General features: G+C 38.1%; 1 protein-coding gene across 5 annotated transcripts in view; it reads right to left on the bottom strand.

Annotated features, from left to right (window-relative positions):
• Positions 1-21,927, bottom strand: part of LOC120533923 (protein PHTF2-like) — a 175,921-nt gene that overhangs the window by 50,215 nt on the left and 103,779 nt on the right. For 4 of the 5 annotated variants that reach the window (XM_039761038.1, XM_039761040.1, XM_039761044.1 and 1 more), the window contains 5 exons: positions 14,175-14,231; positions 13,925-13,936; positions 8,710-8,779; positions 4,832-4,990; positions 2,063-2,228 (listed from right to left, as the gene is read on the bottom strand). In XM_039761038.1, the coding sequence (XP_039616972.1) occupies positions 2,063-2,228; positions 4,832-4,990; positions 8,710-8,779; positions 13,925-13,936; positions 14,175-14,231 (464 nt within the window). The remainder of the gene's footprint in view (positions 1-2,062; positions 2,229-4,831; positions 4,991-8,709; positions 8,780-13,924; positions 13,937-14,174; positions 14,232-21,927) is intronic. The other variant, XM_039761041.1, reaches the window with a different exon arrangement.

Below are 21,927 nucleotides of genomic sequence, written 5' to 3'. Positions count from 1 at the left end.
GCGAGCATAATTCGTTCCGGAAACGTGCTTGCAATCCAAAGCACTCGTATATCAAAGCGAATTTCCCCATAAGAAATAATGGAAACTCAGATAATTCGTTCCACAACCCAAAACTGTTCATATAAAAATGATTAATATAAAATATAAAGTAAAAATACATAAAACAAATTAACCTGCACTTTACCTTTAAAAAGTATCGTGGCTGGTGTGAGTGAGTTTCTAAACTCTTGTGGGACTCCACCCAATGAGACGACACGCGGAAGAGTGTCCCAAAGCAATCGCAGTCTCCCAGCACTGTAGGAGTTCGCCGTATAAGCGCATCCAAAAAGATCGCAGACATGCTATAAGCGCCTGCCGTCAATGAGTGATACAAGGAACATTATAAAGATCCCGCTACAATAAATAACAGCGCTGTTGCTGTTTCAAGCTGAATAAAGCTGGTGTTGTTAAAGTACTGAGACTCAGCTTCGTGTTTTTGGGCGCAAGATGGGGACTTGCACTTCACAGCACACACATGCGTGCGCACACACACAAACACAGTTACAATGCTGTAGTAAACAATATACGCTCGTACGGATGTTGACTAATTGAGTGAGGTACACAGACTCAGACGGAGAATAGGAGACGATTGCCCTCAAGAGAGAGAGAGAGAGAGAGAGACGTGCGCGCGAGCGAGATAAGGAGAGAGAGAGAGATGCAGGCGAGCGAGAGAGATAAGGAGAGAGAGAGAGATGCGCTGCGCGTGAGTAAGAGAGATAAGCAGAGAGAGGGATGCGCTCGAGTGAGAGAGATAAGGAGAGAGAGAGAGAGACGCACTGCGTGTGAGTGAGAGATAAGGAGAGAGAGAGAGAGAGAGAGAGAGAGGCGCGCGCGAGAGAGAAGAACCTTCAGCTCAGTTGTAATCACATGACGCTCAGCAGACAAAGTGTATCCATACTACTCGTATTGCAAGACATCGCTCGTTTATCAAGTCAAAATTTATTAAAAAATTTTGCTTGTCTAGCCAAACACTCATGAACCAAGTTACTCGTAAACCGAGGTTCCACTGTACAGTGATTTCAAGGGATATACTTACTTTCATGCATCACTGTATTTTACAGAGTGCCTTTGGATTATCATAAGGATTTTTTTTCTTCTTGTCATATCTTGAAACTTTTGTTAAACACTTGTATAAAAAATCAAGGTAAAAAAATGGGTATTGAATATTTTAATACATTTTTCTATTGATAATACAGCCTCAATTTCAAGACTGAACTGAATCTGAAATGTTTTTGACAGTTACTCTAAAAACCTCTAAAAAAAAATTCAAAAGAATATATGCTTTAAGCCAAGCTAAACATTTATTACAATGAAAATAAAAATAAAAGACCAGATCCAAAGTATGTTGAATTTGCTTTAAAAGGTTAAAATAATGAACTACACAGCAATAAAGTATGAATGGCCAGTTACTCATCTATAATATTCTACTTAACAACATGCAGTAATAGCAGATATTGTGAATGCTTAAAAATATGGTCAACAGAAGCTATATTTTTTTATTTATCCTTTATATAGTAAGGTTATATTTTTACGACTTACAATCATAATGGGTTTGGGAAATACTTCATTCGAAAGTAAAGATTTATGTTTACATATTTTTAATAAAGTGGCTAAACATATTAATAGATAAGCATAGGCCATTTCATATAGCATGTATAATATATACTTTCTATTCCTTAGGTATATGCAATGAGCTCATGTCTCTATTAAAACAGAAGACTTTGTTAGGTTGCATTTAACAGCATATACTACACCACACATTCAAATTACATGCAGCAAGGAACATTTTTACATTCTGTTTATAAACAAAGTGAATTTTTGGCTATGCCATTGTTGTACTTTGGACATATTTTGTTTGTTTACATTCTTAAGCACTGTTCAAGAGATAAGAGCATGAAAGGCTTAGAACAAAAACTGACTGACATCAGTAGTTAGATATGACTCTCCTATCGCAAAATGAAAAATGTGAAATTACTAACAGCAAAAAATGTTTATGCCAAACTCAAATAACGACATTACCCACCTTCTCCTTTTTCCACCACCACTAGGAGCAGGTTTAGGGGTCCTTGTTGAAACAATCTGGCAATGAACTGTTCCCAAAAGTAACATGAGCCAAACTGCTCCAAACACTTCAGTAACAGGGATGTTGTGTTCTTGGGAAATTGTAAAAAATAATACTGCTGCTGCCACTACCAAGAAATTAAATAACAGATGAATGAGAATAACACCTGCATAAAATGAACAAATGTTATTAAACATTCAGGTTACCTTAAAGGCAAAACTCCATGTACAGTATGGCTGCCTAAAGCAAATTAAACATGGAAACAGTAGAAATAACAGAGCTGGAAAACTAACTTTATTTTATGTATCCAAATGAAAATTACTAATGAGGGACAAGCAATGTGTAGGGCACTTATGAAAATAAACAGCCTACAAGAGGGGGACGTTTTGGACTGAAATCATTTGAAGTATAGGTAAAGGCATAGAGCACTTTAAGAAACACACAAATTTAAAAGATCAATTAATTAACTAATATAAAAGTGGATACAGACGAAGTCAAAAATCCATTAAAGGTAAGTGCATAGGTAAACTCTGCAGTATACTTTAGGTACTGGAATAGTGATGTAAAACTCAATATATAACATCTTTGCTTAATGTGAAATGATAAATTGTAAAAGATTGCAGACAACTCTAAATTGGAATATGGTAGTTATATTTGCAATACAACACTTGGGATTATAAGTGAATGTTCTGCCATAACTGAATGCATGGGAACAGAAATGAAGCATTCAAGGAATACACTCAGAACACATAAGAATTCAAAATATAAAACAGGTTTGTCTTGGCTGTTTTGAAAGCAATCCAGTGAATGCTGAACTAAAATTTGCATTTTGATACATTAAAGACTTAGTGACTTAGCAGCATCCAGGAGATAAAACTCAGGAATTTAATTTCCTTCATAGTAAGTAAGTAAGTGTAAGTGACGGAGACTGTGATTTAAATTGACATTGAACAGTTCTACTGAAGTAGAGAGTGTGTGTGTCTGTCTAAGTGTGTAGAGAACAAAAGAATTTGAGTGGTGTCTTTAGAATTTCTCTTTAAAACATCCATAGTTACAAACCTTCAATTTTGGAAAGAAAAGAAGAACAAAAGAAAGCAAGCAAGAATTAAAGAAAGTTCAATCCTCCATTCAAACTTCTGGGAGAATAAGAGGGACACACTAATCACTCATATGGGGAAAAGTTAGAGTAAGCATTTAAACTTACAAGTACATTTCTGGAATTTAGGAGGAAACCGGAGTACCAGACCAAAACCCAATATAAACAGAGAGAACATGCAAACCCTATACAAACTGTGATGGAACCAGTCACCTAAAACTGTGTGGCAGCACCATTAACCCCTGCAACATCATGCTACCCCAAAAATTAAATAAGTAGTGAGATATAATAAACTAAAATACTGAACTAAAGCTAGACATATTTAAATTAAAGGCTTACCTCAAGAAACGTTCAATAACTTGCTTTACATACATATTGTAAGCATGAAACCTAGTTTGATAAAACTTTATCACAATTATAATTAATTATTTAAAACAAAACTGATATAGGAATAAAGAATAAAGAATATTCCAGATGAGATGTTCTTAATTTCTGAACTTTAATTTTATTATGGAATACAATAACAATTTATTGTTTCCATCTCCTATTTGTCAGGAAGATACAAAACTGAGAAACCAAAGGCAATATGCATAAAGTCAAAGCTAATTTTTGTTCTGTTTTTTTCTAAATTGAAAAGTTGACACTTGTGTGCTTTTATTGATCTTTCCTGTGTAAGACTCAGTGAATCCACTGAAGAGCTGTCTCTCTATGCAGAAGGCCCTCTCATCAGAAATGACAAGTTTTTCAAATAACCACAGCATCAGTAATGGTACATCACCTGTCTGGAATGTTTTTATGGTTTGTATGGTTGGACTTTCAAAGTCTTAAAACTTTAAATGAGATTAGTTTTAATTGACTACTGGCTCCAGTTCACCATCTACAGTTCAGACCAGCATGAAAGCAATTACAGAAACACAGATAAATGTACAGTATTTACAAATGTATTAACAACTAAAACAGAAAGTGAAAAAAATTAGTTTGTTACTTAGTTCACAGCATAATACTTTTAAAAATATGGGAATAAGAATGACTACATAAATGATATCTATTCTCAGAATGAACAACAGGAATACATGCCACCATTACAGAAAATTGCCTAAAGACCTTTTCAATACTATTGCCTGTTCAAGAACTTAAAATTTTACCTGATTGTACATGGATTTTAAAACAAACTTGAGGCAATATTCATAATAATGTACATTCAAAGCATGTAATATAGCACAGATAGAGATACAGTACATAAAGACATACAGATGTTATTGCATGTGTGGCAAGGACCTGGCTGGGATGCCTCCAGACTGGGAGGACTGGGGGAGCAAATGTGTTCAGAATGTTACCTCCCCAGGAAAGCTAGATGGCAGCTCCCCCTGGGCTGCAGCAGTGCCTCGGACTCCCACAGGGCTTTATAGGAGTTTGAGTTTGGTGCAGCCCTGTTGGGATCCGAGGGTGTGGCCATGGGGTGTTACAGCTGCAGCTGAGCCCTGGAGAACGGTTCTTCCACCACACCTGAAAGTGCTGCCGGAAATGCACCATCAAGCACCTGCTCTTATTTTGCTCTACATGGAAAGTTATAATTGAAAAAGCATAGATTTTCATATCTATTTATACTGTAACATGACTGTCATGTCACCTACCTTGAAGGAGGTACAGAAATAATAGCAAAAAGAAGATTGCTTTTGAGGTAACTTGGATCCACCATTTGAAAAAGAAAGGAAAGAACACGACTCGTACAATGCCCTTTCGGGTCAGAGATGTCCAAGGACTTTCTGGTTTTGCTTTAGCAAATGCCGAACCTGTCCAAAAGTGAAAAATGTAAACACAAGCATTAATCTTCTTTTACTAACAAAAATCCTCCTTAGTAATAGGTTATGATTCATTTAAATATATTAATAAAATGTGTGTAGTGATGGCAGCTTTCATCAAAAATGAAGATTAAGTTTCTCATACATCGGGCTTCAATGGAGGGCAGTAGGGGCAAACGCTAAAGAAGAGCAGTCAATATTAAAATGTCCATAAAAAACCCTCAAGCTGCTTGTGTTGCATAATCCACAAGTCATTTGTCTACTCAGATGCTCATTTAACTCAGGAATGATACTGGTAGAATTTAACAAATATGTGCTACAGCTGGAATGAGTTTTTAAATTGAAGATTCACTTAATCCCTGAATTTTCTTGCAAAACGTTTCAAATTCATGCACTACTCTAATTTAGAGGCAGTGTTGATTTTAAAATATTTTAATAAGAAATACCTGCACTTTTTTGGGCATTGTGATCATATGATTGGATAAGTAAAAGGTGGATAATGTAACATGAGTAATTTGAGATTTTATTTCATGAAGTTTCAATAACGTTTGCCGTTTTCTGGCCGTGGACCCCACTGACCCACTGTCTCATGTCATTTTTGCCACGCTGACTCTGGACACAAGGTGCTATTTCTGCATGGCTGCATTATTTGCTGCATTCAATTCTAGGCAAAAACCTAGCCAGGCACCAGCAGCATGCAGGGACATGTCTTTATGTCATTTCTGCAATGATGATCTGTCAAGTATACATCTGACCTGACGTAACCTACCCTAAGCTAACTTCAAGTAACCTGACATTAGTCTAATATATACATCATATGACTTAATGATAATTACAGTACAATAATAATAATACATTAATACGACATATAACATGCAATAACACATATTCCTTTCTGGAAGCATGTCAAATTTGATAATTAAAGCTTTCTAAGAACACTTACTGAGCCAGGAAAACAATATGCTCTTCAATTTCTTGGACTTCCTTAATGATTTCTCTCAGAATTTAAATGAACAGCTCTCACATGAATTTTGCAGGCTTTCCACATTTTAGCTTGTCAGGTATTCCAGGCATTCTAATATTATCATATTCTTGCTTATTTATTTTTTTAATTTATTCAGAAAAGTTTTACATTTCATCAGTGTTAGTCACAATTTGTTCTAAATTTTCAGTGCAAGGTGTTAACATGAGTTTATCACCATATTGGGCAACAATTACATTTGTTTTATTCTTAATTTTACTGGTCATTTTTCTAACGTGTACTTGCGTTGCTTAGCATTTCACGGCATCTTTAATCTCTGCTTAGCATCAGTTAAGCCTTCTTGCATTCTTTCATTTATTTATTTCACATCCATCCCCAGTTTAATTAACAACTTCCTCAAATCACTACCATTTTCGTTACCTGATACTTGTGAAGAAGTTGTTGATGATAAAGTAAAGTGATTTAAGGTGTCTGTGGCAGTGTGAGTTTTTAAAATAAAAAACTGTGTTTCATGTTCTGTGGGTGTGGGTAATGCTGTGGAGCTGGGCAGCTGTAAGGTGTTCAGTGTGGAAGCGAGCTGATTGCTTGATTTGCATTGCTGTTCCACATTGGCAATCCACAGTTCATAATTGGGAGGTTGCACCCAGTGGTATTTAAAGCAGTGTTTCCCAACCCCAGTCCTGGGGACCCCCTGTGGCTGCAGGTCTTTGTTCCAACCAGCTTCTGTTTTTAATTGGACTCCTGGGCTAATTAAGTGATGTGTTATTTCCCAAGTTCTGCTTTTTGGGAACAATATAGAAATTAGAAAACTAAGTTTGGTAAAAAAAAAAAAAAAGTATACATATATATTAAAATGTACCAAGAAGTTATATGGTAATAATGTATTTTTTTCTTTTTAACAATATTTTCATCCTGATTTTCATTCTACTTTTCTAGGTGTTCTAATTGTTTAATTAATCAATTATTTACTTATTAGTGGGTCTGATGCTAAAGTACTTGCAGCCTTTGATTATTCAGTGTTATTTGCCAGTGTTGTCTACTCAGCTCATTTTTAATTGTCATTAATAAGATACAACAAAGGGGAAAAATTGCACAGAGAAAGGGCAAAATATAATGAAATCAACAAAAGACAGTTAAGCACTTAAATCTATAGCAAAAGCAGAAATATTTCTAAATGTCTTATAAATGTAAAAATCATGCTGCTGTGCATTTCTGAATGTAGAATAAGAGAAAAAGAAATACCAGCTAATTAAATAAGATCAGTGTTATCAGGTTTTGTCACTGATTAGGAATCTGGTTGGAAAAAAAACCTGCAGTCACAGGTGTCCATAGGACCGAGGCTGAGAAACACTGATTTAAAGTGAGCCTGAATAGGATAGAGGGGGATGAAAGAACTGGGAAGGGAAAAACGAACAAGGGAAAAAGAATCTTCCCTGCTGAGCACTACAGAATAGAGAGAAGTGATTGAGTTTTCTGCTAGAGATCCTGCAGACATGACAAGGGTGTAAGGAAGACGAAGGTCTGGATCTGAGCATCCCAAAGGATGCCAAAGATTTATGGCTGGGATGAAAGCCGGAGAGAGGGATCACAGCTGTTGGTATTTCTGATAGCTATAGTGATCTGAATGGTGAGCTGGGGAGATATCATAAAAAGATGTGCTGGGCTTGGAGTGTGGTATTTTAAAAGGGACACAAGTTTGAATTGTGCTTGATTGGTGGATTTTAATAGACCTATTTATCAATCATTTTAATCTCATCACAAAGCACAAATTTTTATTGGATTGTTTTTTGTTGAGAATTTGGAACTGCACTTTGTTTTGAAAATAAAAGCACAATTCACTGTTTTCCCGAACCTCTTGTTGCTATGCGTCCTCATTTGCCCTAGTCCTTCAGGAATTCATGAATATCGACATCCTGGGTTCAGGGATGTTGTGCCAGCTGTAGGCAACCTAGGCATCACAGACGGATATTACAAATGAGCCATTGTTTTTTCTGTTTTGGAATAAATATGAGAAATCTTCACTACTGCCTAACTACTGGTGGGGCCAGAAGCATCAGCCAATGCCAATTATTAAATAATACTGTACATTTGCCAAAGGAAAAACTGTGTATTTAAAAAGTGCAGAGACTGCTCCTTGTTGTTTACAGTAAACTAGGCTTTAAACAATAAATCTTTCAAGGTGCTCAGGGCATCAGGTTCAGAATAATATGCATGCACTTGAATAGATTTCACGCTTTCTTTACACATGACAACTATGAATTTGAATGTGGTCTAATACCACTGTTCACATTGCATGTCCACATACAGACAGAGGTGCAGTTTGTTCAAGAAATGAATAGCATATTTTTAATGTAAGAGTGTAAAATAGAATTCTTCCATAATGTGTGTTTTGAATACCTGTACTTTTTTGTTGCTGTTATGGCTCCACATACAGTATATGCTACATAGAGAAGGGCAGATAATATTAAAAAAATACTTTAAACAACCCCTATCTCAAGTCTCCTCAAGCCCACCTACACACATATCTCACCCAGCTAGTTACATTAATTAGTTTAATAATCAAAAATATATATTAATTTGTATTTTTTAATCTGTAGAATAGGCCATAATGCATATATCAACCCTTGTCAATATACCAGCACTAAACTAAAAAGAACCTGGAAACAGTCCCAGTAATATTAAATTTAGAAGTCAAACATGATCCACATGTGATACAATATCTTCTAACCTCGCACAAGGTCGACATCTATAAGGTCGGATTTCACATGTCCTGTCTTCTTTGGCTTGTTCCTTAGGCCCTATAAAAATAAATGTTTAAAATAAATTAATTATAACATTTGGCAAATGAGGAGCTAAATGTACTTTTTACACTGTGCTAATGGTAAATGCTCCATTAAAGTGTGGCAAACAAATAAACCATGCATGTTCTAATATTACTCAGTGGCTAACTTATTTATTTAAACAGTTTGAGAACCTGCACCTCTGCTTTACTTCCTTATAAAACTTAACAAAAGGCTACAACTCTTCTACATTAACTAAATAGTGACACAAAATTACAAATATGCTTTTTTTGCTCCTAAGAGGCTATGCATTAAATACTCAAGTATATGGATAATCTGGCATAAATACAGAAGTAGAGAGAGAAAGTGAGAGGAATGGACATGAACAGGTCAATGTATGATTCAAGGGGCCACTAGTGCTTTGTATGACTCCGGCTTCTTTCAAGAGAGAACAGTGGAATGACGACTCTCTGAAGCACATAAAGAATGCAGTGGTTCTCGTTAACGGCCAACGCACGCATTTGCCCATGCCACAGGGACCTCACTTTGTCATGGATAATGAATTATTGTATCGGGTTGCTGAACATGAGGGGAAGGTCCGGAAGTTGTTGCTAGTCCCGCGGACCTACCGGCGGCAGGTTTGCGAGTTAGCCCACTCTCACCTTCTTGGAGGCCATCTCGGCTCCGATAAAACATTAGAGCGCATTAAGCTCCGTTTTTTTTGGCCGGGGATTAATGAGGAGGTTCGCCGCTTTTGCATTTCCTGCCCGGAGTGTCAACTGCGGCAAATTCCTAGGAAGGACCGTGCTCCTCTGATTCCCCTTCCCTTATTGGCGTTCCTTTGACAGGATTGGGGTGGATATAGTAGGACCCTGGAGCCCTCAGCCCGAGGATATAAATATATACTCGTCCTCGTGGATTATGCAACCCGATTCCCTGAAGCCGTTCCATTGCGCTCGGCTACCACTAAAAATATTGCACGGGAACTAGTAGGAGTCTTTTCACGGGTGGGCATTCCTAGAGAAGTCCTGACGGACCAAGGAACGCCTTTCACCTCGGAAACGTTCAAGGAGACTGCCAAGTTACTGAAAATAAAGCATTTAAAACCTCGGTGTATCATCCTCAAACCGATGGGCTAGTGGAGAGATTCAATCAAACTCTCAAGCAAATGCTACGTAAGGTAGTCAGCAAGGATGGGAGGAATTGGGACCAACTCCTCCCCTTGTCCTCTTTGCCTACGGAAGTCCTCAAGCCTCTACGGGTTCTCTCCCTTTGAATTACTATACGGAAGACAGCCCGGGGCTTATTAGATATTTTAAAGAGGGCTGGGAAGGGGAGGCACAGCCCTCCACTAACATTTTGGAGTATATCGCCCAATTGCGCGATAGATTTGATGTAATAAGACCTATACTAAAAAGTCATATCGAGGAGGCACAATCAGCACAGGCCCCCTGTATGACCGTGTACGACTCTCCGGGAGTTCCAACGGGGATCGCGTCATGGTATTGGTTCCTACTTCACACTCTAAACTGCTCGCACATTGGCTAGGCCCCTCTGAAATTAAGGAGAGGAAGGGATTGGTCGACTATTTGGTGAAACAGCCCAATCGCCGACCAGCTGAGCGAATATATCATGTAAACCTGCTGAAACCGTGGAAGGAGAGGGATCTCCCTCCTCCGGACAGCCCTGCTCTCTCTTCGCGGAAGTAAGTGCCCTTAATTTCGGTGAACAGCTATCTCCCAGACAGAGACAGGAGCTCGAAGCAGCTATCCGCTCGGTCCCAGAGGTGGTAAGTGAACAGCCAGGTCGGACCTCTCTGATTGCGCGACATATTGACTGACCGGGGTGATCGTCCGTGGCGACCCTACAGACTCCGGAGGCAAAGAAAGTAGAAGTGGAACTGGAAATCAAGCGAATGCTGGCACTAGGAGTGATCGAGGAAAGTAGTAGTCCCTGGTCCAGCCCCATCGTCTTGATTGCTAAGCCTGGCGGCAGTTGGAGGTTTTGCAATGACTTCCGTCGGCTCAACCAAGTTTCCCGATTTGATGCTTATCCCATGCCTCGCGTGGACGACCTCCTCGAGAGACTGGGACCAGCCAAATTCTTGACTACACTTGACATGACAAAGGGGTACTGGCAGGGTCCTTTAACGGAGTCCGCGAAGGAAAAAACCGCGTTTAGCACTCCTAGCGGACACTGGCAGTATCGTGTCCTTCCATTCGGGTTACACGGGGCGCCTGCGACTTTTCAGCGTCTGGTGGACAAAGTGCTCCGGCCCCATAACTCGTTCTGTGCTGCCTATCTGGATGGCGTTGTCATCTATTCCAGCACCTGGAAGGAGCACATACAGCAGGTCACAGCAGTATTACGGACATTGGGAGAGGCGGGCTCGCATCAACCCCAAGAAATGTTACTTGGGTTGAGAGAAGCCAAATATTTGGGCTACCTAGTGGGCGGGTACTGTGAGGCCACAGTGTTCCAAGTTGCAAGCCATAATGGCCTGGCCCGTCCAAAACCAAGCGGCAAGTCCAATCCTTTCGGTTTGGCGGGTACTACCGCCCGGTTTGTGCCTCGCTTCTCCGAGAGCGGCGCCCTTGACCGACTTGACAAAGAAAAGAGCTCCTAATACGGTGGTATGGTCTGATAAAGCGGGGCTGCATTCAGTGACTTAAAAGGGCTCTGACTTCAGCACCTATCTTAATCTCCCCTAACTTCTCTCTCCCTTTTGTCCTCCAGGCGGACGCCGGACACAGGCTTGGGAGCCGTGTTGAGCCAAAGCGTCGGCGGTGTTGAACACCCGTTATGTACCTGAGCGGAAACTGTTGGACGGAGACCAGGTACGCGGCGGTGGAGAAGGAGGCTCTGGCGATCAAATGGGCGGTGACGCAGCTGCGGTACTACCTCTTGGGTGGCGTGTTCACTCTGGTGACGGATCATGCGCCTTTAAAGTGGATGGCCCTTCACAGGGAGTCGAATCCAGCGGGTCACGAGGTGGTTTCTTGACCTGCAGCAGTACAAATATCGCTCGTTCATCGACAGGGGTCCCTTCATGCCAAGCGCCGATGCCCTCTCCGGGCCCACGACCTCTCGGTGCAGGTCGCCCGACCCACGGGTCTGGGCTGAGGGGAGTCTTGTCACCTGCGTGTGCATGGGAAGCAGCTGAAGGGCTTAGACAATACTGTTTATACATCTGCCCAGGGCGGTGCGCTGGCGCTCTTTCTGAGTTCTCTGCAGGTCTTACCGGAAATCCCACCAGGAGCCGCCATTTCCAGGAAGGACACACCACCTCGGTTCCGGCCCCAAGAATGAGGTCACTTCGGTTCCGGCCCCAAGGGTGATGTCACTTCCAGTTCGGCCCAGAGGGCGACATCATTTCCGCCCTCTGAGCTATAAAGCTCACTGCCTTTGCTTAGGCAGGCAGTTCTGTCTTGGACTCTGTTGTGTAAACAACTGTTTTGAAAATGCCTCAATTTCTATTGCAGCCGGGAAACCGCATTAAACGGGTGGCTGCCCCAAACCTTTCCACGCCTCTGGTCTCCAGTTATTACAGTAGGTAAACACCCATACAATCAGATTGTGATTCAGACTATGAATGCAATGAATATATATATATATATATATATATATATATATATATATATATATATATATATATATATATATATATATATATATACACAGAATATATACTCCCATTGTGACACAATGGACATAAAAAAGAATGAAGGACATCACCTTTGTTGTCTATTCACATCAAATGACTACAACAAGACCCATATACATACAAGTTCCACCAGATGCATGTCAAACTGGGGCACAGTGAAAGTAAAATTCATATATCTACATAGGGAGGTAGTCAGTGGATTTAACAAGGAATGGAAAGCCAGTTCAGGGGTTGACGAAAGGTACTAATGTCTTTTCCTTGGACAATTCTCTTACCTCTCACTACCTATAAAAACCAATCCTTGCCTCTTCTGTCTAGTTCCATTCTGGGCTCAGTCTTCAAAGAATACTCATTGGGAAATACTCTACTTTGAAACAGAGAATTTATAATATACAAGGTGGATCTCAAACCTCTTACTGTTTGACTTGTACTTCTTTTACAACATACATACATAGAGAAAGAAAGAATCACGTGGTTATGTTTTTTTGGGAACCAAGGACATTTCTGAAGGTATAACAGTCTGTTACAGCCTTATTGGTTCTAAGCCTGGCTTAACGGTAAGATCAAAGACATTCACTTCTGCTTGTGCCTGAAAACAGAAAAAAATTGCCAAATACCACACTGAAGAATTGTAAGACAATTTTTCATCTTTACATATTAAAGGTGAACACTTCATTTAAAATCAAGTACATAATATCTTCTCTTTTGTACCATATTTTTCTAGCCTTACTATGTCTGACATGATTAGGAGGGGAGTAATATTTAATCTACGGCAGCAATTCTAAAATAATATACTTTCATACTTGAAAATGAAGACATACAAAAAAATAACCTAGTTCAAATGCTTTTGGTGCTTTTTCCTAGAATTCTAGCATATTAACTTAATGTAACAACATTTCTGTGCTTCCACACTTTTTGAGTCAAACAAGGAATATCACTTAATGTAAATTATATTTCTTCCAATACATTCTTACTGGCCCAATTAAGAATTAATAACATGTCTTTAGGTTTTAGGAGGCAAAGCAGAGAAAAACCCGTGCATACATGTGAAAAACATGCAGAGTCCAAATAAACCCAGTCTCTGGATTGGGAATTCAAAGTAACTGGAACAGGAAATAAAAGGCCAGGGTTACTTAAAGTCTGTCATAATTATGAAAATTTCTGAAATGTTATATATGTTTGTTTACCTAATGTAATATGTTCATAATGAACAGTGACTGTTACTAAGGTAAAATTTGAACTGTTCACTGTACAGAAAACACAAAATTCAGAATTACTATATATATTTGTTAAACTTTACTAATTGTTACGAAGTTTAAAAGACTAGACAAGACAGCTTGTTACTGTGATATGATAGCCATTCCTTTTTAAGACAAGTTTAGTATAAACAGGAAGATGGTTCACATGCAGAAGTGTTAATTTCTTAAAAAGATCTGGAAGCCCAATCAGCTAATCTACCAAATGCTGAAGAGTGCACAAAAACACTTTAAAGTACTTACCAATGTAACAAACTGCAGAAATGAGAAGTAACATCAGAGAAGAGGAAAAGTAAGCTGGAAGCAAAGGTAACTAATGGGAAATGAAAATTACTAACAAAAGCATGAAGCGGAAATCAGAGTGATGACCAGAAAAATGATCAATACAAACACAGACGTAAAATCTGAAACTAAAATGGAAAACAATTGAGAAACATGTAAATACATGAAGAGGGGGAAAAAGTAAATTACTTTGACATTTAGTATAGTTTACCTTTATCTCTCTCTGTTCAACCGACTTCTCCCAAATCTGTTGATCATAGGCCCCAATCTAAGTAAGATAAAAAATAAAGCGTATCATCATTTGACATTTTTGCAACACTGTTAAAATAAACATATATGAAACATTGCATGAAAATGTCCGCATACAAAAACAGAAATGATTAATCCTTAAACGTTTCCTTATCTTAACACTATTGTTATGAAGGTCACTATTCGGATAATAATACATAAACTTTTTTAGAAAAAAATAAACATCTAATTTATATTCTGACCTTCAATGTTATTCCTACATATTTAAGCTTAAGTAAATAGACTGTGCTGTAATCAAAGCATAATCAATCAAACATAAAAAAGTATTACAAATACATATGTTACCTTTTATGAAAGGAATGGAATGTTTCCATAAGGCAAAACAATAAGCTCTTAAAAGAATCATGAATAACAGAATTCAGGAAAATATATCAATCATAACAAATGATTCAAAATAAGTTTAATGTTTTTCCACCAAAGGTAAGTGGAAGTAAAGCTTCATTACCAGCACTACATGATCACTAGAGTTGATCACTAGAGTCGCCATCTCATATCACCTCATCACCTCCAATGGCAACTTCTTTATATATTTGTTTGGAAAGATACTAGAGGCAGAAATTAAACTGAAAAATCTTCTGTTCGATGAGAAAAAGGAAAGGTGGTATACAGAATTTCCCTTGTAGTAGGAAGAATGAGCCATTGCATGGGTGTCCAATATCTAAACGCCTGCTGATAGGCACACTTGAGTGCTGATTTACGTCATGAAAACAGATGCGAATACTAAATTCTGCAGGCAAATCATGTCATAATCAGATAATGTGAAAAACCACATACTTCACAAATAAAAAGCCTCAAGCCCAGCAAAATCAATTGTGTTTGTTCAATTACATTGCATATAGTTGATACTGACTTGGTGCTGAAGCTAGAACAGTGTTTGCCAATCTCTTTTCTTTGGTGGCACACCTTTTGTAACCAAAAACATTCTAAGGCATCTTTCTTACCAACCACAAACAAATATATATCTGGTACAAGTCCTCAGCTGCCCATAACGATAGGATTACTGGAACATAGTGATCACAGAGCTACTTTTATGCCAGTTTCTCCAGTTAGCAATGTCCTCCTCAAACAGGTCTTGACTACCCAAGTAGGTTGTCTCAGCCAGGTTCAGACCAAGGTACACTACACTATAATTTCAATGGCACACCTGGGTATCTCTCATGGCGGACCACTGTGTCATGGCACACTGCTTGAAAAACACTGAGCTGGACCAATGTTACTGTTGCTACATCTATCTACACTTTACCAAACCAGGTTAATTCTCTTTAGGGCTGGAATCTATCCTGGCAATGTTGGCTGAAAGGCAAGAACTGTTTCTCCTTTAAACAAACTTGGGATATGTTTTACACATTGTGCAGTACAATAGAATGTTCTATCAAATTGTCCAGTTATAATTATGGTATATTTCAAAAATATTATTAAGCAGAGTTCAAAAACAAAAGGCTAGACAACATTCTTAAAAAAGATAAGTGTTCACACAATACTCCACATGCACTGTGTTTGTCTCAAGAAATGTAAAACTGTACATAAATCAAAAAAACAAAAAGCAAATAATATCCAGTGAGACAGGAGGATTTAGAGAGTCACATTATTTCTTTTTGGTAGTTAATTAAAATTGACTTAATTCAGTATTGAAAAAACAAGACTGCCCCTTTTCTGCCAGACAAAATGTGTGACCTGACATAGCCACTGAATGCTTTACAGGTACTGTACATTCATCCACAATCTCAGCCCTTTTGGTACTTTATTTCATTTTGTCATGGTATGTAGAACATGAGACTTCTCAGCCCACCCCTACAGACCAGCTGCAGATTGGTAGGACTAAGTTGCTGGGGATGTCAGACTATACAGCTGGTAGGTCACAGGACTATGTTGCAAACTGCATCCATCATGTTAAGATTATGTAAATCAGGTCTGCAAGTGAACATTACTTTGAAGTGTCAAGGATTCTAGTGTGTTATAGAGACCTGTTTGTCTCAATGATTACTGGAAGTATTTTGTCTGGAGATATGTTTTCTTAATAAGGTCACATACTGTATGGTAAAGGAGTCTGAGAGATAGGTCAGACAAAAGAATAATCCATTAATGACTTTCCATGCAATACTGGATATCAGACAGTACTTTAGCATGTGAAACCAGGCATATTCTACTGTACTGCTATCACTGTAAATGCAAGCTGCCAAAAATGTTCTAAAATGTTGTAGACCAGAAAGTTCTCTCACAACTGGGCGGCAAATGTGAAGGTCTGGTTTCTTGATGTTATCATTATATAATTCACCATACTCTGTTCTGTCTTCCAGCCTATCCCTAGTGTTTTTCTATGACTTGACATCCCATTAACATGCCAGTAAACATGATTACTGATTGAAAGCAGCCTGCTGAGATCATATGACCTGAACACCATAGAGTTACGTCACCTTGGGTCTTTCTTCTAATCCCAAAAAAAGATGTAAAGCAAGCATCTTGCTGGTATTTTTAAACTCTGAATTGGCACACTAAGATAGGTATCACACCAGAAAACATTTACATTATTTAAGCTTAAATGTTCTAAGACATTTCCGAAAATATTATCTGTAAATGTTTATTAAGTGATTTTATCTCCTTTTTAAAACACTGCTGTATCTGATTTCACAGTTCATTACTGTGTTTTAAATTATAGGAGTACATGAAAGAATTGCCCGTGTTGGATTAAGGAGTTAAAATTAGTTGGGAGTATAATACAGCTGATGCCCTCTTTCAACAGTGGAAACGATAAATTTTTCATTACTCATCAAACATACATTGCCAAGGAGTCTTACAAGGTCTGTGATACAATTACCTTCAACTATCTACCTTTCCTTTGATTAGGAAAGTTTAACTAGAAAGAAAAATGTAAGGATCAACATTCCACCAAAAAGGGAGTATTTTTATTTAGAAATATCAAATAAAGGAGCAGTTTAAAAAAAATAATTAATAGTCTGCTTGCAGTACAGATCATTCATATATAGAGCCCATGGCACAGATCTGACACATGTATAATAAATAGTCTTGCAAAATACAAAAACTTTCCAAGTTTTACTCCATATTATGACAGTTACATATACAATATGAAGGGTAAAATGAAACTGGAAACATTTTGTTTGATGATCTGATGTTATCCGCACACTATTTTGACTGCCAAAATAGTTCAGTACTGAAACTTCATGTTTTGAAAAGAAGCACCACACATGCTATTCTGTTATTCAATAGGAATAGCTAAAGAAGGAAATGAAATGTGAGGCATTAAGTAGTCTATCTATATTCAAAAAACGGTGTCTTTTGGAGTTAAATACAGCCCCTTTATAAGATCTAGCAAAGAGCAAGAAACATTTAGTAAGCCATTAGCAGATTAACCCAGTGTATTCAAATATCCTGACAACAGTGATATATAATAATATAAATACTATAATTTTTTTAAATATACCAACTAGCAAAATACCCGCGCTTCGCAGCGGCGAAGTACTGCCTTAAAATTTTTATTAAGAAGAAAAGTAAACCTTTTTAAACTGTGGGAAAATATACCAATAATTATTTGTTAAGGATCTCTTTGTATGCCATGTTGTCAGTTCAGCCCTCCGGTTGTAATATGACCAAGTTGTGCGCTGAGCTTACTCTTGAGCATGTAACTTACAGTTGGCCATGTGAACAGTAACCTTGTCTCAAATCTCACAGCTTGGATTGCTGCTGTCATAATCGGTTTGAGATTCATGGTTTGTTTCAATTACGACAGTATTTGTAGGACTTGTGTTGAAGAGACATTCGGCATCTGTCAAGCGTTGTAAGCATACAACCAGTTTCATCAATAACTTCGCATCAAGCTATTGAGAGTTTAAACATTCATAAACATGCGGTTGTCCAAATATGTAAAATATTTGGCCATTTCGGTACACTTGAAAATGACAACCGAACAATTCAGCGAGAGCCATCAACTCACAAGCAGAACCATAGGTGAAGGGCTTAAGCATTTCACTCTTCTAGTGCTCCTGTGTAGTACCGTCATCAGTCCACACCTTGAACCTGTCCCAGTCATTCAATACATAAGACACAATGTTCCCCCGGATATCAAGAGTGAGCCTGATATGGCCGTGCAATATGTAACACAGAGAAGGGAAAAGGCAGGCGCCATCTCCGGGCATGGAAATTACTCGGTAAGTGACAGTTCTTTGATCGATGGTGATCAACTCGATAGACATGTTAATGGGGGTACGGTTGGAACGATAAAGGAAATGGGTACCTGAACAATGTAAACTAAGTCTAAAATACCTATACAATAACTATAATCATAATAAATGAACAATAAAACAGCGGAGAAGCAGTGGATTAAATAAAATGGCTGCAGTTATCAGTAGGGAGACGTGAATACCGTGGTGAAGCATGGAAGGGAATGAAGAGACCGGAGCGACGGACGGCCTTATATAGGCAGGCAGCCAACAACGTGGGAGGCGTTGGGATGGGGGACCCAACATCGCCTCACACGGCGACCAAGCTGCAGGCTATGGACGTATATATGTACGTAAGTAGGATTCAATTAGCGTTGGGAACCCGCGTACCAAATTTCTTGAAGATGGGCCCATAGGTAACAAAGACCGTTGGAAATTTCAATATGGCGGCCGACAGGGGCGCCATACCACCAAATAAGTATCGATACATCGGTTTCGGTTAGCGCAGGGAAGCCGCCTACCAAATTTCATGAAGATGGGGCCATAAATAAGAAAGTTTAACATGGTGGACGTTGTCGACCGTTATGATTGTTATGCGTAGAATTTCTAAATGAAACCTGCCTAACTTTTGTAAGTAACCTGTAAGGAATGAGCCGGCCAAATTTCAGTCTTCTACCTACAAGGGAAGTTGGAGAATTAGTGATGAGTGAGTCAGTCAGTCATTCAGTGAGGGCTTTGCCTTTTATTAGTATAGATGCAAAATTAATGAATGAAATTATATTTAAAAAACCTTGGCCATTCTAGCCAACCCTCAAAAGTAATGTGTTAAGTTGTGAATATGGTATTTTCATTTTATGTGCAAGATAAAGTAACCATGATACAACAAATAGACATAAAATAATAATAGGACTTCTTTGTAAATATTGTACAAATAATTGTTGGCTAATTCAGCACAAATTATTTAAGAAAGACAAAAAGCATCTGCTTATCTGAACAATTTAAAAAACTGCAGCTGCTTGTAATCAAAAATATTTGGGTTCAATATCGAAAATGATCTTTCTTGTTAATCATTTTATAACTATCAGTAAATTTAATGGAAAAAACGGTTTGCAGAAACATTTGCTTCAGGTATCTCTTAGGGTTTACTTATTACTGCCTTAACTCCTCTTTACATTTAAGACTTAAAGTACCTTTCTTCTGCAAATGAAAAAATAACCATAAATGTGTGGAAGAAGAAAAAAAGGTGACAATATTAATTATCAAATTTAGGTCATATATTAATACTTGCAGTGTTGGGGAGAGTTATATTTCTTCTAAAGAATACTAGAATACAAACTTTTAATTTGCCAGTATTCAGTTAAGAGTATAAAATGTGGCAGGGAGTGCGTTATGGGATTAGAAGACAAAACAGTCGACCAAATGGCCCAAAAATCATTATCAGGAAACCACCACTTTCAGACAATTAGGTCAAAGACAACAAACCAAACTCGAGGTTGAAAAGACAAAGCAAAAGATTTAGAAGTGGGAATTCATAACTACCATAAAACAAAGAAAAATATTTTGTTCACAATAACCAATCAAGGCTTTAAACGCAACAGTAATCCATGTACTCATATGTACTAGCTTTTACTTTAATATAAGTTATTCTTTTGAAACACACTGGCATAGATGAAAGATATCATCATCTTTTTTCATTCCAATCTTCCATGTCAGACACATTAGCAACATGGTTAAGTTGTCCCTAATCCAGCAACTTCCTTCAGTCCTTCTTGAGGAATACCCAGACTCTCCCAAGACATTCCAGAGATATAATCACTCTACCATATCTTGTGTCTACTCTTTGGCCTTCTCTCCGTAAGTCATGCCTTCTATACTTCCCTAGGGAGGTGTTCCAAGAACATCCCAGCTACAGGAAAGCAGCACTTCTACTCTAAGGTCCAACTGCAATGCTAAGGTATTCATACTGTTAAGAAAAGTGAGCCCAGCAACCATGTGCATGAACTTCATTTCTGCCACTTGCACTTATGTCATTACCCAAAGCTTCTTGCTACACCTATTAATTGGACCATCTCACAATCACCTCTATCCTCACTCATAAACAAACCTTGGAAATACTTAAATTCCTTCATTTGGGGACAGCTACTCATCTCTCACCTTAAGGAAGTAATATTCTTTTTTCCAGGCGAGGACCATGACCAGAAATGCAGAGGTGTTAATTCTCACCCCAACCTTATCGCATGCAGCTGTGAACCATTTTAATGTGTATATAGAATCACTGTAAAAATGAGTCCATGATGAAAACAATATCTGCAAACAGCAGACATACAACCCACAGGTTCCCAAAACTGGATACACTACAAACCTTTGCATAGCTTTGATACATATTCATGAAAATCATGAACAGGAAAGCAGACAAAATGTAGCCTTGGTGGAGCCCAATGCTCACACTTAACAGTCCAGACATAATGCAGAGGGAGACCCAGAAACCTATATACTTGAAGTATCTTTTATAAGATACTGTGAAGTGCATGGTTTTTTCCAAATTCAAAAAACACATGCAGGCAGACATTTTATGGTCATGTGATCAGCAGTGCTTTTAGTTTAATGACACATTTTTGACAAGTTTTAAATGTCACTGGGTAACTTGCCATAATTAGACGGTGAGACAGAAAGAGGTAGTGAGCAAGGAAGATTAAGTTCTGTTAACTAGCCTAAGATGCACTGTATCATAATATGGCTCAATTTATTCTAGAATCACTAATTAGGAAAATAGTAACTAACATGACAGGGTTGTTATGAGGGCAGAAGCACCATTTATAAGCTGAGTTACACAACTATAGGGCTTAGGGGACACTAACAACCAGAGAATAGTGGAGGCACTCAAACTGACAGACATAATCACAGAGATTTGTATAAGAAAGCTACTGGAATCCTGTTACCTTCAGTATGAGTAAAGACAGGCAGCTTAGGAAAGTCTGGGCGTCATTAACTTGGAATCCAGGTCCAGTACAGGGTGCTGTGACTTAGTGGATCTATAACTTTGCTGTGTGACCCAGATGCAGAAAGGATTCTGGGGTAAAGGCCCAGTGTAAACCCCAAAATGATTTAAAAGATAAAAAGGCTGTAAGACATATGCAAAGTAGAAAAGACTTTCTACAGTCATTTGAAGGCAATATAGAAAAAATATTATTTATACTAAAAGTGCTGCAAATGAGGGCAGTATGCTACTCACATCAAACACAGGCACTGATAAACTAATTTTAATTTAAGCCATTACACAACCTACAGAAATCAAAGGATGACTTTAACAGATGTTGTACAGATGCAGATGTAAATACAGAATTTTTCCATCTGCAAATTTCTTATTGAAAATGTATGTAATCTGTCACTTACATTTGAGTCTAATTTGTTGTGCTCATATTACGCACATGAAATTTTTATTGCATTTTATTTATGCTGGACCACAGAGTATTTTAGAAT

This window comes from Polypterus senegalus, chromosome 8 (genome assembly GCF_016835505.1).
Source record: "Polypterus senegalus isolate Bchr_013 chromosome 8, ASM1683550v1, whole genome shotgun sequence".
In the NCBI taxonomy this organism is placed as follows: domain Eukaryota; kingdom Metazoa; phylum Chordata; class Cladistia; order Polypteriformes; family Polypteridae; genus Polypterus; species Polypterus senegalus.
The sequence above is the reverse complement of the archived record's forward strand: the minus strand, read 5'-3'. Positions and strand labels throughout refer to the sequence as shown.